Source organism: Calliphora vicina, chromosome 3 (assembly GCF_958450345.1).
Source record: "Calliphora vicina chromosome 3, idCalVici1.1, whole genome shotgun sequence".
Lineage (NCBI taxonomy): Eukaryota > Metazoa > Arthropoda > Insecta > Diptera > Calliphoridae > Calliphora > Calliphora vicina.
The window spans coordinates 9,920,999-9,941,197 of NC_088782.1; the positions used below are offsets into that span (position 1 = coordinate 9,920,999).

Genomic DNA, 20,199 nt, shown 5'->3' on the forward strand with positions numbered 1-20,199 from the left:
TTCCGAAATCAAAAACTTTTTTGACTTTTTTTTAAAATGGGTCCTTTTTTTTTTTTTTTTTTCTTAAAATAAAGTTTAGATATTTTCCTTGAACACCTACTTGGTCGCTTAGTGGGATGCGAGTGGGATATCTATCAAAATAAATGTTTTAACACAAAAATTGTATGTCTTGAGTTACAAAACATTTATTTTGATATATATCCCACTCGCATCCCACTAAGCGATCAAAACCATCTTAAAGGAATAGGCCTAAGCTTTCTTTATAGCAAAAAAAAAAATTACAAAAAGGGCCCATTTTAAAAAAAAGTCAAAAAAAGTTTTTGATTTTGCCAAAAAATCAAAAATTGTATATCTTGAGTTACAAAATATTTATTTTGATAGATATCCCACTCGTATCCCACTAAGGGACCTAAAATATCTTAAAGGAATGGACCTAAGCTTTCTTTTGACTAAAAAAAAATTTTAAAAAAGGGCCCATTTTGAAAAAAAATTCGAATTTGCAAAAAAAAAGTCAATAATTGAATGTCTTGAGTTACAACATTTTTATTTTAATAGATATCCTACTCACATCTTCCTAAGTGACAAAATAGGTCTTAAAGGAAAAGACCTAAGCTTTCTTTTGAGCAAAAAAAAATTTTTAAAAAAAAGTCCCATATTGGAAAAAAATTTCGATTTTGCAAAAAAAAATTAAAAAATTGTTACAAAATATTTATTTTGATAGATATCCCACTCGCATCCCACTAAGGGACTAAAAATATCTTAAAGGAATGGACCTAGGCTTTCTTTTGAGCAAAAAAAAAAAATAAAAAAGGGCCCATATTGGAAAAAAATTTTGATTTTGCAAAAAAAAATTAAAAAATTGTATGTCTTGCGTTACAAAATATTTATTTTGATAGATATCCCACTCGCATCCCACTAAGGGACTAAAAATATCTTAAAGGAATGGACCTAAGCTTTCTTTTGACTACAAAAAAAATTTTAAAAAAAGGGCCCATTTGGAAAAAAAATCGTATTTGCAAAAAAAAAAGTCAAAAATTGTAAGTCTTGAGTTAAAAAATATTTATTTTGATAGATATCCCACTCGCATCCCACTAAGCGACCAAAAGGGTCTTCAAGGATAATATCTAAGCTTTTGTTTGACCTAAAAAAAAAGATTAAAAAAGGGTCCATTTTGAAAAAAAAGTCAACAAAGTTTTTGATTTTGCAAAAAAAGTCAAAAATTTTATGTTTTGAGTTACAAAATATTTATTTTGATAGATATCCCACTCGCATCCCACTAAGCGACCAAGTAGGTGTTCAAGGAAAATATCTAAACTTTATTTTAAGAAAAAAAAAAAAAAAAAAAAGGACCCATTTTAAAAAAAAGTCAAAAAAGTTTTTGATTTCGGAAAAAAAATATTAAAAATTTTTTATTTTTTTTTTAAATATTTTTTTTCGAAAGATCGAAGAAATAGCTATCTATACTATTTGGGACACATTTTGCTAAGAACAATAGGTAATAAGTTACATGGATAAGAAAAAACCCCTGTTTGACCAAATTGTCAAAATTTTACCCCCTATAACTCAGAGAGTTCTCGACCGATGTTGTTGAAAAATAGTGTCTGAGTTACTATCCAATAGAGCTAACCTTGGTGCAAATTTCATCCCGATCGGAAGACATCGATTTCAAAAGTTGGTTCACTTGACATGAAATGCCCCATATGTATGTATACTTATGAATATTATGTGTCTGTACTTAATTTTTACTAGCTAGTATCCGCTTCCAAATGTCTATACTTTTGATATCCGTATCACAGAAACTAAAAATATTTTACCATAAATTATTCCTCAAAAGAAAAAAGCGAAAGCAACTATATTTTAAATTTTAAAATCTCCTTAGTAGACTATTATCAAACGATCGTATATTTTCGCAGTTATCGATGGAAAATTGATGAAAGTCAATAAATTAAGCGGGGTTTTTTGTTGTTGTTGTTGCGCTGTTTTCCACATCTATTGTAATAAATATGTACTTACATACAACAAAGTATTGTTTGCTATTGTGTTGTTCATTGGTGGTTTTATACGATTTTTATATGGTTGGTGTCTTTTTGTTATTTTTTGCAAAACTACACACATCTATTATTAAAGGTAATATTGTAAGTAAGTACTTTTGTGTTGCCATTAATAGGTGAACGGGGGGTACGGTCGGCTCGGTTGAGTTAAAATAACTTTAGTAACTTCATTTTTAATGCAATGTTTCCTTGTACCAACAATCAAATAAAAGGTTTTTTTTCTTTGTGTTGCTATTGTTGTTGTCGTTGTTGCTATTGGTGCTTGCATAGAGTGCCTTAATAACACTTTGCTACAAAATCGAAAAACATTTTAGATCAATTACACCCAAATCAATTGATTTGATATTTGATGTACATTTAGATCCTTATGTGGGGAGTACCATAGCCTAACGATTTCGTATATAAAAAGGGAAAAATTTGTTAACTTTTGTTCTAAGTATAAAAATCTTTGATTTTAAATCTGGAAAAGAACTCACAAAATAATTACGTATCATCAAAAACCCGGGTTTGGCTAGTTCATAACACTATGCCACAAATGGCAGGGGAAAGTTACCAGGAAAAGTCATCCAATTGTTCAATTAAAAGTACCTGACCCCATACATTTATTTGCGGTCTTTACTTTCTTGCGTGATTATGCGCCTTCGTGTTCGAAGTCTGTGGAAACTGTTCGAAGTCTTAGGAAACTCCCATTCTTCCTCATCCTCATTGTCGGGATCGTACGACTTTTGCGATCACCAACAAATTTCAGCCATCAGCGAGTCCAGCCTTTTACCTTTATATCGTATTTGCAAGGCGTTAGATAGGATGTGGCATGGTGCGCTTTTATCAAAACTTTGTGCTTTTGGTGTTGATAATAACTTCTAGCTTTCTTAGAGATCGCACTATAGATAAGAGTTGTTGTAGATGGGATCTCATCAAACGAGTTCAAGATCAACTCAGGGGTAAAGCAAGACTCCGTTCCTACCGTTAACCTATTTGCAGTTATGACCGAAAAAATAAAATTTTTTAACGTCTGTTTCAAAACTCCATTTTCAAATTTTTAAAAATTTTGTTAAACAAATTTCAGAATTTTCTGATCATCTCATTGGGATTTATTAAGAATATAATAGCGAATAAAAATATGTAAAAATTATGAAAATATCTCCTATAGTTTTTCTGTACCTGCGATTTAAATTTTGCAACTTTCGAGAAAACAAATTTTTTTGTCTAGTATTTATAAAATTTAAAAAATAAAAATAACTATATGCATGGATAGCAATCTTTGTAATCACAATAAATCATTATTTGAATTGTTGGATTTTAACCTATGGTCAATACAAACTAAATTTTACGCAAGAAAAAATATAAATTTTGAATTTTGTTTAGCTTAAACTTAAAATATTTCAGAATTTCCAAAACTGAATAACTGGGCGAGTGTTTATTTATTGTAGCACATTGTATGTATGAATATATTTTTTGTGTAGACTTTTGTATTTAAAATATAGAACAGTATGTAACAAAAGTGTAACTTTATAATTTTATAAAACTCAGTAATAATCAAGCTGTGTTCGTCCTTATGTCTGTTTCAACGCTGTCCAAATTGTCTAAAATTTTCAGTGCTGTAACCTAATATCACAATATTCTAACCAGCTCTTCTCAGGATTCCAAAAACGAATCTGGTCACACAATATTCCTATATGTTTATACTAGCTGACCTGGTGAGCTTCGCCACCCCAATTAGAAGAATGAAATAGTACTATCAAGTCGCACTTTGTGAATCTATTTGTAAATGTCTAATTTCATATTTCTCCATTCTCCATTATTATAGAAAATGCAAAATGTGTTCCTCATTTTAAATTTTTAGGTTTATTATTATAATTCACTATTAAATTCGCATTCACTAAATCATAACCCGTCAAGTTTGAATTTTAGATTTGTATATCATTTCCTATATTATCAACTAATTTTGTTTCTATAATACTTAATATTTAATAAATTATCACAAAACCGAAACCGATCGGTTTTTAATTTTTTAAAACCGAAAACGCGGTTTTGAAATTCTTCGATTTTTTGGAAACTCTAGGTCCATTATTATAGGAAATTCAAAAAAGTACCATTAGAATATATAAAAAGTACCAAAAATCCCCCACTTGTGGTTTCCCACTCACTCGGGTCCATATAAGCTTAATTTGATGGCTTTAGGTTCATTGGTGAAGAAATTACAAAAAGTACCATTCGAATAAAGAAAAAGTACCAAAAAGTCTCCCCCTAGACTTCTCACTCACTTAGGACCATATATGTTGATTGTTGATTCCCACTCACTCTGGTCCATTGCTATAGAAAATTAAAAAAAGTACCATTAGAATAAACAAAAACTTAGGGCCATATTCGCTTAATTTCATATTTCTAGGTCCATTATATTATAGAAAATTCAAAAAGTACCATTAAAATTCAAAAAGAATATAGAAAAAGTACCACAAAGCACCCACTTGTAGTTGCCCACCCACTCGGGTCCATATAACCTTTATTTCATGTTTCTATGTTCATTGGTGAAGAAATTACAAAAAGTACCAAAAAGTCTCCCCCTAGACTTCTCACTCACTTAGGACCATATATGTTTAATTTCGTGTTTCTAAGTCCATTGTTATAGAAAATTCAAAAAAGTACCATTAGAATATAGAAAAAGAACCAAAAAGCAGCCACTTGTGGATTCCCACTCACTCTGGTCCATTGCTATAGGAAATTAAAAAAGTACCATTAGAATAAACAAAAACTTAGGGCCATATTCGCTTAATTTCATATTTCTAGGTCCATTATATTATAGAAAATTCAAAAAGTACCATTAGAATATAGAAAAAGTACCAAAAAGCACCCACTTGTAGTTTCCCACTCACTCGGTTCCATGTAAGCTTTATTTCATGTTTCTAAAGTACCAATTGAATAAAGAAAAAGTACCACAAAGTCTCCCCCTAGAATTCTCACTTAGGACCATATATGCTTAATTTCATGTTCTAAGTTCATTGTTATAGAAAATTCAAAAAAGTATCATTAGAAGAACAAAAAAGTACCTATAGTTCATTTCACACATTAGGGTACCTAAATATTATACCCTATTCCTAACACTAACTTCACTCAGATACATATCAGCTAACTTTAATGTCGATAAGTGAAATAATTTAAAATATTAAAAAAAGTACCATTAGGAGAAAAGTACCAATTACCCTTTTCTGCCTTGAAACAATCAGGTTCGAACTTTAAAAATATTCCATTTTGCCAAAATTGTTTATGCTACAGTCATGTCTGAAAATATTAAAATCTGTGTTAATGTGCCCAAGAATAAATATGTTTTAAAAAAAGTACCAAACTGTTTACCCGGATTTGGCCCAATATACACCTTTGTACTCGAGTTCCAAATAACAACCTGTTAGTTAATTTTTGTATGAATCCAGGAACTAACGTTAAAAAAATTATCAAAATTGGCTTAATAATTTCAAATATAATGTATTTTCCCGATTTTATCACCTTTTTGGTACCTTTTTTATCCCCATTGAGGTGGTACAATTTCATTCAAATAAATTTCTGTAACGTGGTGAGAGCTCATAATAAAATATTCGTATGTCTATGTCAAATTATAGAAAAACATATTTTATGAAAAAGTACCAAAAATAAACACAATTTTTATCCCTTAAGGGTTCGAATTTCCAAAAAGTACCAAACTTATATTTTTTATTTTTTGATAAGTATAGAACACGATTTAAAATTTGATTCTATGTTTATTGGTTTAAAAGATACATAGGGTGCCAAAAAAGTACCAAAATACAGTTTTTACCCGTTTTCTCCCCTAAAAGTTTCGAATTTCGAAAAAGTACGAAACACCTGTCAGCTTATTTTTTGAATGGAGTAACATGCAATTTTAAGTTTTTTTGTATCTTTATTAGTTTTTAAGATATAAGGTTACCGAATTTACCCGTTTTTACCCTTTTTTACCCCCTAAACGTTCGAATTTCCAAAAATCCCTTCTTATCGGATCGTTTTGGGGAGGGAGGAACCCACAGTTAAAATTTCATGATTCTAGCTTCAGTCGTTTGGGCTGTGCGATGATGAATCAGTCAGTCAGTCAGTCAGTCAGTCAGTCAGTAACGTTACTCTTTTATATATATAGATCTGAAGAACACCGATTACTCACCAAAGCTTATGGTAAATATGTTCCAACGGATTCAATGTTCGAGTGATGTTGTGCGCTTCAGAAGTGGTGATTTTGACACGGAAGATCAAGAATTGTAGGAATTAATCCATGAAAATTGTTGTAAAACTCAATAAGAGCTTGCAAAATCATTGGAAGCTACTCATTCACTAATTTCAAAACTTTTGCGAGCATCAAGATTCATCCAAAAACCGAAAAATTGGGTACCATACGAATTGTAGCCGACGATTTTGCATGTCCGAAATGATGCTTGAAAAAACATAATTTTCGAAGCCCGGCCAACCAGCAGAATCATCACCAAAGCCAAATATCCATGGCGCTAAGGTAATGCTGGTATTTGGTGGGAGCAAAAGGGTCCTATCTATTATGAGCTGCTGAAATCTGACCAGACCGTCACAGGGAACCTGTACAGAACACAACTAAAGCGAACATTGGCGAAAAATACCCAGAGTATGCGGACAGACATGAATCAGTAATATTCCACCAAGACAACGCTCAGCTACATGTTGCAATACCTGTTAAAAAGTATTTCGAATGAAGTGGTTGGGAAGTTTAGCCTCACCCGCTTTATAGTCCAGACCGTACATCGTCCCACTACTATTTGTGTCGATCGATGCAAAACGCTCTCTCTGGGATAGAAAGATGGGAAAAGGTCATAGCTAACCATGGCAAATACTTTGAATTTAAGTCATACACCCACTGACTTCAAACCAGTATTCTTCAAAATTTCGCTGTCTTAACCCTTTAATGCATATTATTGCCAATTATCTACATTCCAGTTCCACTTAATTTTAGACGATACTAATTCAGATTACTTGATACTAATTCAGATTCTAATTTTGAAAAATCAAATGGAGTACGAAAAGTTTCTGCTAAAGAAATTCTAAATCAAACTAAAGCTAAAGGAAATATACACAGAAAAAAGAAATTCATAATTCGAATGAATTTTGTAATAAATATTATTAATCGAACTTGACTTTTTTTTCCCAAACTTTTTTCATTCAGAATAAGAATATTATAAATTGTTCATGACGGATATTTTTGCTTTTTTTGCATAAATTTAATAATATTTTATAATAAATTGCATTATAATTGCATTATCTAATGAATTAATTCAAAACTATTTGCATAATAGCCATATATTGCCTAATATTTTAAGATGAATCAACAATATCAGAAAATTAAAAACAACATAATAAAAAACATAATAAAATATAAATAAACATTAAGCATATCATCCCCTTAAAAAAATTTAATCATTTTCGCGCATATTGGCTCATTTTGTAGCTGAAAATCATAAAAATAAATAAAAAAATTTTCAAGGAAAATTTCAAACATTTTTCAACAACATACAAATATAAATGAAATTGAAATTATATTTTTCAAGCTTTCTAGACTTAATTTGAAAACACAAAATATTAACAAAATCTTAATATTTAAGAAATAATTTATAAATGTTATGAATTGAAATCAATGAAATCAAATCATAACATTTATGTTGAAACTTTTTTCTGTGTAATAAATAAAAATCAACTAAATATTTGATACTTTATAGAAAAAAAAAGTAAAATTCACGAATTTAAGGGTTAAGCGCAAGTTTTTCCTTTTTTTCATTATCTACTGCGCTACATGGATTCTACATGGACTCACTTTTAATAGCCAAAGTTTGTTTAAACAGACATTTCCTCTAAATCGTATATTATTTTTAAAAGTTTCAATGTTTCTTAAAATCTGTAATAAAAATATTTTGAAAGCTTAACATTAGCTGTGGATATTGGAAAGTCTGTACAGATCGGTTTACACATGAAAGTGTTACAATTCCTTATCATACTTTTGTCGATCACTGTATTTATTTCTATACATAGGTACTCGTACACTTCTATTTGCACTTTGAATGCATTTTAAAATGTATTGCTAGGTTTTTTTGTTGTCTCTTATATTTCTTTCTAATGTTTCTATTGTAAGTATCTGCATATTAAGTGATGTTGTTGCAGTTGTTGTTGTTAGTATAGCTTTGACGGTTAAGTGTAGATGCCTTGATGAAGATAAAACCCAATAAAGGAAGTTTTTAATAGAGACCGTATGTAAGTACCATGGGCTGCCTCTCTCTAGCACTGGGTATATATTTGTATTAGGAATAAAAAATGACAATAGAAGTAAGCAAAGCAAAAAAATCACAAGTAATAAAATTACAGCGGTGCATTGAACGTTAAAATACACTGAAAGTACATCTTAATAAATAATAAGAGAATTTTGAACAGTGTATTAGTACATTGATTGGATAGTGCTTGTATTTATCGGGGTGGTAAAAAGTTTATAACTTATTTACATAAAATGTTATTTAAAATGTTAATAATTTTTCTCTAAGTGTTTTGTCTATTAAATGCTATGTAAATGTAAGTAAATTTTGTTGCTGTATCTTTTTATTTATTCCATTGTCTATTGACATTATGGACGTATGTATGTTTGCCTGTAGTTGTGTCATTTGCAACAATTGCATTTGTTGTTATTTTTGCTGTTTTTCAATTGATTTTGTTTCATTGTATTGCTGTACTTTTAACGGACTGCCAGGAGTCCTAATAATGAAATCAATAAACCGATTATTGATTTGAATAAATAACAAACATTTGAAATTTTAATTTTATTTTTTTGTTTTCAAAACTAATGTAACCCTGTCTCCTTGTTTTTGGAATATTTAGTTGTTGTTTTGATTTTTTGTTTTAAGATCGTTGAGGGTCTTAAGTGAATTGAGTAACAGTGACAATTTGCATCGAAAATTTGTAAAGGGGGAATTTCATATTTGTATGTTATAGCTAGAAAAGCAAGAACTAAAATAAAAACACAGTAAACTAAATTAATTATATTCCTGGAGGAAAGGGAACTAACACAGAACTAGTTCCGATATTATAACTGATATATCGACCTGTCCTAATTCTAACACTTTTATGTGGAAGCAAACTATCAAATTAATATGGGTTTAACTTATGAGAAGAAATAGACATTTTCTAGACACTGATCACACCAATGCGATCATTTTATTTTATGATATTATTTACCACTTTTGAAAGCACTTTTAAATTGTTTTAATCAATATCGTGGTTATTTTTCCAGTCCATCTTTTAGTGTTTCTTTACTAGTCCAATCGTGTTCTTCTACTATTCGTACTTTTAGTGAAATCGTGGTTCTTTTAATAGTCCAATCGTGGTTCTTCAACTAGTCAAATCGTGGTTCTTTTACTAGTCCAATCGTGGTTCTTTTACTAGTCCAATCATGGTTCTTTTACTAGTCCAATCATGGTTCTTTTACTAGTCCAATCATGGTTCTTTTACTAGTCCAATAGTGGTTCTTTTACTAGTACAATCGTGGTTCTTTTACTAGTCCAATCGTGGTTATTTTACTAGTCGAATCGTGGTTCTTTTACTAGTGCAAACGTGGTTCTTTTACTAGTCTAATCATGGTTCTTTTACTAGTCCAATAGTGGTTCATTTACTAGTCCAAACGTGGTTCTTTTACTAGTTCAATCATGGTTCTTTTACTAGTACAATCGTGGTTCTTTTACTAGTCCAATCGTGGTTCTTTTACTAGTCCAATCGTGGATCTTTTACTAGTCCAATTGTGGTTCTTTTACTAGTCCAATCGTGGTTCTTTTACTAGTCCAATCGTGGTTCTTTTACTAGTCCAATCGTGGTTCTTTTACTAGTCCAATCGTGGTTATTTGACTAGTCCAATCGTGGTTCTTTTACTAGTCCAATCGTGGTTCTTTTACTAGTCCAATCGTGGTTCTTTTACTAGTCCAATTGTGGTTCTTTTACTAGTCCAATCGTGGTTCTTTTACTAGTTCAATCATGGTTCTTTTACTAGTACAATCGTGGTTCTTTTACTAGTCCAATCGTGGATCTTTTACTAGTCCAATTGTGGTTCTTTTACTAGTCCAATCGTGGTTCTTTTACTAGTCCAATCGTGGTTCTTTTACTAGTACAATCGTGGTTCTTTTACTAGTCCAATTGTGGTTCTTTTACTAGTCCAATCGTGGTTCTTTTACTAGTTCAATCATGGTTCTTTTACTAGTCCAATCGTGGATCTTTTACTAGTCCAATTGTGGTTCTTTTACTAGTCCAATCGTGGTTCTTTTACTAGTCCAATCGTGGTTCTTTTACTAGTACAATCGTGGTTCTTTTACTAGTCCAATCGTGGTTCTTTTACTAGTCCAATCGTGGTTCTTTTACTAGTCCAATCGTGGTTCTTTTACTAGTCCAATCGTGGTTCTTTTACTAGTCCAATTGTGGTTCTTTTACTAGTCCAATCGTGGTTCTTTTACTAGTTCAATCATGGTTCTTTTACTAGTACAATCGTGGTTCTTTTACTAGTCCAATCGTGGTTCTTTTACTAGTTCAATCGTTGTTATTTTACTAGTCCAATCGTGGGTCTTTTACTAGTTCAATCGTTGTTATTTTACTAGTCCAATCGTTGGTCTTTTACTAGTCTAATCATGGTTCCTTAACTAGACCAGCTTCTATATTATTCAAGGATATTTTAGTAGTGCAATCGTGGTTCTTTTAGTATTCCAATCATCGTTCCTTATCTAGTCCAGCTTCTACATTATTCAAGGCTCTTTGAGTATTCCAATCGTGGTTTTGTTACTAGTCCATCTTTGACATTATTCAGAGGTATTTTCATAGTTAAATCGTGGTTCCTTTACTTGTCCAACTTTGACATTATTCATAGTTTTTTCATAGCTAAATCATCATTCCTTTACTAGTGCAACTTTTACATTATTCAGAAGTCTTTTCATAGTTAAATCGTATTTTCTTTATTAGTCTAACTTTGACATTAGTCAGAGGTCTTTTCATAGTTAAATCGTGGTTCCTTTACTAGCCCTACTTTGAAATTATTCAGAGGTCTTTTCATAGTTAAATCGTGATTTAACTACATTTATATTTATAGAAAAATATTTGACGAATTCAACAAATTCCCCGATGATCTCTTATTTGATAAAGTAGATAATTTTTTTGTGTTTTTCATCAACTTACAAAATAATTTGAAATCGATGCATATTTTGTCAACTTTGATCCACTATAGATCTCTCTTTTTCTAAATTATCCATCTTATCACTCTATATTAAATATATAACAGCTACCCCTACTGTCTACTGTTCCATAACTGAGCTCTTCTGCTCTTGCCCTACTCTACGTATGATTAATAATAATTTGTTCTATAAAATATTAACTTTCCCTTTTGTTTTCTCTCCTTATTTTCACTTTTTTTCTAGAACATCAACAGACACATCAAACCCATCAACAACAATCATCACAACAGCAGCAACTACAGCAGCAACAACAACAATCTCAGCAGCAGCAGCAACCAACTCCACAACAGCAGCAGCAGCAACAACAGCAACAATCATCGTCACAACAATTTGCCATTGCGGATTCCAATTCGAACAGTGCAGTGGCAAAATCATTTGTTCCATGTAAAGTTTGTGGTGACAAAGCATCCGGTTATCATTACGGTGTAACATCCTGTGAGGGTTGTAAGGTTCGTGGTAAATGAGATTTTCGGACAGATTAACATTTGTCATCTTTACTTTATTTTTTTTTTATACTTTAGACAATATTTTACATATTTATCTGAACATTTTCCTTTTTATGTGCAATTTTCTAGGGTTTCTTTCGCCGCAGCATACAGAAACAAATTGAATATCGTTGCTTGAGAGACGGAAAGTGTCTGGTAATACGTTTGAATCGTAATCGCTGTCAATATTGTCGTTTTAAGAAATGTCTATCAGCTGGTATGAGTCGAGACTGTAAGTACTGAATTAAATAATAAATTACGACTTATTTTGAGTTATTAAAAAATAAATCAATTGAAATAACTACCAATTTATGATTTTAGTTTATGTTTGAGTTCTAAGAACTTGAATGTTTTCAAATCTTCTAAATTTAAACAAATCTGATAAATTGGTGGCTATAAAAGATACCACAATTTATTTTAGAGATTATATGACGATATTTCATCCACATGATAATAATTTCGGTTACAAGTTTTATTTATAAGAAACTTTCATAATGTAAAAAGTATTTGGACCAACTGGTTTCGACTCTATCCGCCGGAGTTTTTACTAATTAAATCAATTCTGAACAGATTTTTCAAACATTTTAAAAGATAAATATGGAAAATAAACTGCAGACATAGTTTATATCAGCAGATAAATATTTATATAAAACTAGTTGATCGCCCTGGCTTCGCCCGGTAGCATTTACTAATGTTAGTTCTTCAAGTTTCTCCAACCCACATACACCTGCCTGTTCTTATTTATTTGCAAATAAAATATCTAAATTTGTTGCATACTTTAGGGAGCTTTTTTATTACAGTTGACTGGACTCACAAAAAAAAAGAATTTCCGAGTTTTACCCGGAATTTTTGAATATTTTTTCTTTACAAACCATCTCCTGGAAATTTCGAATCGAATAAAAGAAAAATCAGCCAAATCGCTCCAGCCGTTCTCACGTGATGACATTACGTACATGGACCATTTAATTTTTACATATATAGAAGAAGATATATTGAGGATTTTTGTAAAAATGTATTCCCAGTTAAAATATTGCGCTAAAAATGCTTATTTTATTAAAAGATATGGTTTACGTGGTAGTTCACTACGTGCGAACAATCAAGTAGAGTCGAAGGGACCCCGTTTTGATGATTAAAAGATATAGTCCCATATATATATATTTGAATATATCTAAATATATTTAGCAAATCAAATCGTTAAAAAATGTCTGCCATGATAAAATGTTAAAAAATTGGGAAAAATGGACGTATTTTAAAATTTTCAATCAGCCCTAGACGTAGGGTGTATATTAGGGTGGCCCTTAATAAACGAAAGTTGGATTTTGGCCAGTTTGGTGAACATTAGTAAAAAAAATCATTCTGAAAAAATTTTAGGTAAATCTGTTGGGGTTAAGACGTGCCGCAAGCCCTCTGAAGTTTTGAGATGCATTTACAAGGGAAACAAATTAAATTTGATCAGTTTTTGTAAAAATGTTGCCATTAAAAAATTACTTTTGCAATTTAATTTAAAAGAATAGAAATGTTTACGTAATTGTCGTTCTAATGAGACATACAAAATATAAATTGTTCAAAAAATGTTAAAGTTATTAAAAATTCCCCAGGCCATTAACGTGTCTCAGACCACTAGAACAAGAAATGTAGGAACAAAATTAACATATTTTGAGAAATATTAAAATAAAAGCTCATTTTTACTTAAATATATCCATATTTACTTGTATATGAGTTTTTGTCTTAGTAGGAAACCGTTAACCTATTCGCAGGTATGACCAAAAAAAAATATTTTTTTAACGGCAGTTTCAAAACTTCATTTTAAAATTTTTAAAAATTTTGTTAAACTAATTTCAGAATTTTTTGATCATCTCATTGGAATTTATTTAGAATATAATAGGAAATAAAAATGTAAAAAAATAATGAAAATATCTCTTATAGTTTTTCCGTACCAGCGATTTAAATTTTGAATTTTTCTAGAAAAACCAATTATTTGGCCACTTATTGGCGAATGAGCTGTATTTCCTTACTGTTATGAATTATAAGTAAAACTTGTTCAGAATATTTGAATTCCTCTATATCAATTATTATTTTCTCAATTTGTGTTTTCTTAATACTGTTACGCTTTTACCTTTTAAAAACGGTAGTTACAATTTTAAGTTAAAATTGAGAAAATCAAAATTTATATTGAGAGAAAACAAATTGAAATTTAATAAGTAAGAGTGTTATATAATACTGACAACGATTTTTTTGTACAAAATTTTATCGATTCCACTATTATATAGACATTTATGTATCATAGAGCCATGTGACACTCAGCCATATGAGATCCACAATCTCTCGCACTTTCAATCTCTGATCGGCCAACATCATATCGTGATTTTTATACCTTACACCACCTTAGTGGGGAGGGTATAATGCATTTGTGCAGATGTTTGTAACGCCCAAAAATATTAGTCTAACACCCACCTTAAATTATACCGATCGACTTAGAATCACTTTCTGGCTGTCCATTTAAACCTTGTTCGCAATTTTGATGATATTTCGATATAATTTGGTACATATAATTCAAGGTCGAAGTCTATTGAAATTGGCTGAAATCGGTCCATTATTTCACCTAGCCCCCATACAAATGTCCTCCCGAAATTGGACTTTATCGGTCATATCTACACATATTTCGCTCCAAATAAGTTTTATATATACGAAATTCATGTCACCAAATTTTATTATGATCGCTTCATAATTAGCCATAGCTCCCATATAAGACCCGCTTCCGAAAATCATTTTAACCTTCGCTTTACCAAAGGTTTTTTATGTACATGGTTTACCAATACCCACCCGGGTGACACTACACTTTTATAAATATATGCGACGAATGAAATTTTAAAAAATTTAAAAAACCTTATAAAAAGTTTAAAATGTTTCTATTAAATTCTATAGAACCTTAAAATTTGTTCAGTGAGTATAAATTTCATTTAAATCGAAACAAAATTAAAAAAAATATTAAACCAATAAAAACGATGTGGTCACCCGGGTGGGTATTGGAAGGTTAAAGTGCATAAATATTTTAAAAATTTTGGTATACACACAAAGTTCATGATAAATAACTTTCATATAGACACGACCTAATTTCATGATGATTGGTCCGAATATAAATTATTGATATTTTAAAAGAAAAATTATTTGGCTAATTTACATAGTGTAGGGTATTATATGGTCAGGCTGGACTGAGAGAACTCAACTTCCGACATCTTCCGTACTTGTACGGCCACAACAAAATTCAGTAAACCCCTTTTTACCATTGAAATGGATGGTGCAAAGTTCTCAAGTCACGATGTAATCTGCTATCGATGGCTGTCAAACACAAACTAAATTCAAATTTTGACAGGAGTCAACTGACAGATGCCTGCTGACAGGAGAAGTATTACCATCTCAGTTAAGAGCGGACTTAATAACCCAATCTCGTATTATCTCTAAAATTGGCAAAACGTTTTGAAAAATATAAGGCCCTAATTTTGTAAATCACGTCACAAAGTGATATTTATATTGAAAGCAAAAACAAAATTTCAATAATTTTAAAAATTTGTTTTTGTTTTATATACAAAATTTTCAAATTATGAAAGGCACATCACGCTTAAATTTTGGTGCGTTTGTTCTGTTAAGAATTTGTATATAAAACAAAAACAAATTTTTAAAATTTTTGAAATTTTGTTTTTGCTTTCAATATAAATATCACTTTGTGACGTGATTTACAAAATTAGGGCCTACAGTTTTTTGGATGTTGTCCTACCATTATAAAACTGTAGTTCTTCTTGATCGATTCTGTACATTTTGAATATCAAATATTTCTGATTAACAACGAAAAATTCATTCACTTATGTCCTTCCCTGTAGGCCCTACAGGAACAGACGGACGGACATTACTAGATAGGACAGACATTGCTTAGAATTTCAAGGACCCAGAATATATATATACTTGTGTGAGTCTGCAATGAATATTTTGATGTGTTACAAACGGGGTGACAAAATCAATATACCTTTTCGGCGTTGGGTAAAAATATTCAAAAAAATATTAGGAATTACAAATCGAATTTAATCTAGAGACAAATCAAATTGTAATTCTTCCAATGAATTTCTTAATTTAAATATGTATTTTCTCAATATTAATTTGCTTTTGTGAATTATTAATTTTGATTTTCCGAAAGCTTAGGTCACCTTCGTGAGAAGGGTATATATAAGTTTGTCATTCCGTTTGTAATGTCCAAAATATAATTTTCCAACCCTATAAAGTATATATATTCTGGATGCTTATAGATAGCGGAGTCGATTAAGCCATGTCCGTCTGTCTGTCTGTTGAAATCAATATTCTGAAGACCCCAGATATCTTCGCGATCCAAATCTTCAATAATTCTGTCAGACATGCTTTCAAGAAGTTTCCTATCTAAAATCAGCAAAATCGGTCCACAAATGGCTGAGAAATGAGGCAAAAAAACCTGGACAACCTCGATTTTTTTACCTATTTTTGACCTATATCTGGATTACTAAATCATTAATATAGACAATATGGATATCTAATGATAGATATTTCAAACACCTTTGCAATGACGTATATAAGACCATATTGGACCTACAATGGGTAAAAATCGGAAAAAATATTTTTTAACCGGAATTTTTTTTTCACCAAAAAATTTTTTTTTTTAAAATTGAATAAATTTAAAATAACAATTCAAAAAATTTTTTTTTTACAAAGAATAAAAAAACAACTTTGGAAAAAAACAAATTTTTGTTTACCTAAAAATATTTAAAATTTGTATTTTGAAGTATAATTTGGTGAAGGGTTTAAGATTCGGCACAGCCGAATATAGCTCCTCTTGTTATATTTAGATTCAATATATTTATGAAAGAAAACTCAATCGTAGCAAAAGTACACGAAGTAATTATTACAAAGATCCTTATTGACACAAAAGGGCAAATAATTACCTCGCGTTTACTGAGTTCCTATTTCAGTGTTTATGATTAAATTTAAATTAAATATATGGGGGATTTCATGTCAAATGAACCAACTTTTAAAATCGATGTCTTCCGATGAAATTTGCATCAAAGTTAGACATATTTTTCAACAAGATCGGTCAAGAACTCTCTGAGTTAGAGGGGGTCAAAATTTGACATTTTGGCCAAACAGGTTTTTTTTCTCATCCATGCAACTTATTACCAATTGTTCCTATCAAAATGTGTCCCAAATAGTTTAGATAGCTATTTCTTCAATCTTTCGAAAAAAAAATTAAAAAAAATAAAAAAAAATTTAGAAATTTTTTCCGAAATCTAAATTTTTTTTTACTTTTTTTTTTTCAAAATGGGCCCTTTTTTAATTTTTTTTTTTGCTCAAAAGAATGCTTAGGTATATAAACAAATATGTATTTGAGCTACATATTTCTCACAGTCAGTCATAGTTTTGTCTAACTAATAACAACCCACAACTGTTGCTAAATTAAAAAAAATTATTTTGAAACACAAAATCCAAATACAAAACTATATCACTTTAAATTAATGCAACAACCAAACAAATATTAAATCATATTCAAATTAAATATTCTCATACCTATGGATGGCCACACATTAATAAGATTAACTAACATTACACGAAGTCCACCTTTAACTTTAATTGATCTGATTGATTTGTCCATCATTTGTGTTGTGATGTGGAAAACCCTGATGACCATGTTTTCTATGGCAATTACAATACTATTTTGCAAAACCCTGGTAAAATTCTTATAAATCTAAACTGTGGCAATTTAATTACAACTACAAAATAAAACGAAACGAAACAATCAAATCAAATGCTTAGATTTACATATAGATTTGCAACAGCAACAACTAAAACTACTTTACTATAAACATTATACTTAAGTTAACATGGCCACAATACAATAGTTAAATAAATGTCTTGCAACATGTAGTAACTTTGATTTAATTTTTTTCTGTAATTTGTTGCTGTTTTCATTCGTCATTCACACTGAATTGGAAACAAAAAAAAAAAAACAAAATTGCAAACGTTCTTGTTTGGCTTTACAAAATTTGTTTTGTTTAGAGTGTTTTTGTTGTTGTTGTTCTTGTTGGTGCAGCTTAGTTTTCGTAATTGCTGCTGTTGTTGTTTTATACATTTGACGCATGGTGACCTACTTATCACAAAAACTTTACAATTTGGTAGTAATTTTACAACAAACAATTTACCAACCAACAACCACCATCCGAGTTAAGCGTTAGGTGATTTAAAAGAATTGAATCGTGTGTTTTTATTACTTCTGTCCAAATAAAATGGGTCGAATTGTTAGTTTTGAGGATAAAAGGCTACCAAATTTCCATAATTTAGCGGAGGACAAATCTACAGTTCAAATTGCGTGTCTCTAAACGTAAAGAAACAATTGGGGTATTCACACGGTCTACTATTTGGTCATATTGTCATAATGTCCTAATATATTATGATAGTTTAATCAAATTTTTGTTGTGTTTCAAACAAAAAAGTTCTAAACTAATAAGACTATTTGAACTATGTTTATGGTTTTGTCATAAAATAATACTTTTTTTTTTGTTTAAAACACAACAACAACTACTATTATATATTAGGACATTATGACAATATGACTAATAGCAGACCGTGTGAATACCCTCAATATATTATTTCTAATGCGTAACATCATATAATAGTATAATATGAATCATATTATATGATTCTACATAAGTATAATTTAAACCTTTGTTATAAATACTAATTTGTTTATGTTTATCAATCACGATTATACAATAATAGTAGCACAACCATACTAAGATTGTGTCCAACCATATTATGATTACACCTCAACCATAATATGGTTATGTAAAAACATGGTATCTTATATTATCATATTACAATATTGTTATTCCAACCATATTATGTTTCCGATCTGTCTTAATATGATTATGTTTAAACCTATTACATATTATTTGTGACATATGAGGAAATCATTTTGGGAAATGGTAATGACTTTTTATACCCTACACCACCATAGTGGGGAGGGTATTATGCGTTTGTGCAGATGTTTGTAACGCCCAAAAATATTAGTCTAACACCCACCTTAAAGTATACCAATCGACTTAGAATCACTTTCTGAGTCGATTAAGCGATGTCCGTCCGTCCGTCTGGTCGGCTGGCTGGCTGTCCATGTAAACCTTGTGCGCAGAGTACAGGTCGCAATTTTGAAGATATTTCGATCAAATTTGGTACATATTATTTTTTCGGCCCAAGGACCAAGCCTATTGAAACTGGCTGAAGTCCATTATTTCACCTATCCCCCATACAAATGTCCTTCCGAAATTGAACTTCATCGGTCATAAATGTTTAATTTATAAATGTATTTCCACAAATTGCGCTCCAAATAAGTTTTATATATACAAAATTCATGTCACCAAATTTTGTTACGATCGGTCCATAATTAGTCATAGCTCCCATATAGACCCGCTTCCGAAAATCACTTTAACGTGCATAAATCGCTAGTTACCTTTAATATAGATATAAATCACACGACCTAATTTCATGGTGATCGGTCCATAATTGGTCATAGCTCCCATATTAGGCCCACTTCCGAAAATCACGCAAAAATATAAACTATTGAAATTTTAAAAGAAAAATGTTTTTGCTCTTTTACTTAGTGTAGGGTATTATATGGTCGTGCTTGACCGACCATACTTTCTTACTTGTTTTTACTTATAATAGATGCATCTAACTACCATAAGTAACCACATTGAATGTTAAGGATGCCTAATATAAAACCACTTTACGTCATCTTTCGTGAACCTTCTACAATGATCTTAACGGAAAACTACTATATTTGAATTCTAAAGCTTTCGAAGTTAATGTTCGCAGCTTAAATATTCAAACAATTCTAACAACCGCATGCTATCAACATTGTTGATAAGTAGAAGCTTGTACTGATGGAAATGTTTAAAAACACTATCGCTAGTGCAAATTCGTAACAGTATGTTCTTTTTTAAACAATAATATTTTGACTAAATATTTTGAATTTAAAATTTTGACATTTTGGCCTAACAGGTGTTTCTTTATAGAAAAATTATACTGCGCTCAAAAGTATGCTAACAAAATTATGTACCGATCCACAGAGGTTTAAAAACTTTTTTTTTGGAAATAATTCGGTATCTCGGGAACTACTGGATATATTATTACGAAATTTCCCAGGTTGGAGCTGATGTGTTTTCGAGTTGACTTACGTTTGTTCAGCTTTCTAGCGCTAATGGGGGCCAGTGCGTGACCCCTCAAAGTTGGTCACCTAGGGTCTCAAATTTTTAAAAATACTTTAATACCTTAAAAAATAATCCATTTATGATCCAAATCAGCTTAAAATATAAATAGTCCTTG

General features: G+C 30.5%; 1 protein-coding gene across 1 annotated transcript in view; it reads left to right on the plus strand.

The window, feature by feature from the left end:
• Positions 1-20,199, plus strand: part of LOC135954030 (ecdysone-induced protein 78C-like) — a 76,577-nt gene that overhangs the window by 39,445 nt on the left and 16,933 nt on the right. Inside the window, exons 3-4 of the mRNA XM_065504076.1 lie at positions 11,504-11,769; positions 11,896-12,037. Coding sequence (XP_065360148.1) covers positions 11,504-11,769; positions 11,896-12,037 — 408 coding nt within the window. The remainder of the gene's footprint in view (positions 1-11,503; positions 11,770-11,895; positions 12,038-20,199) is intronic.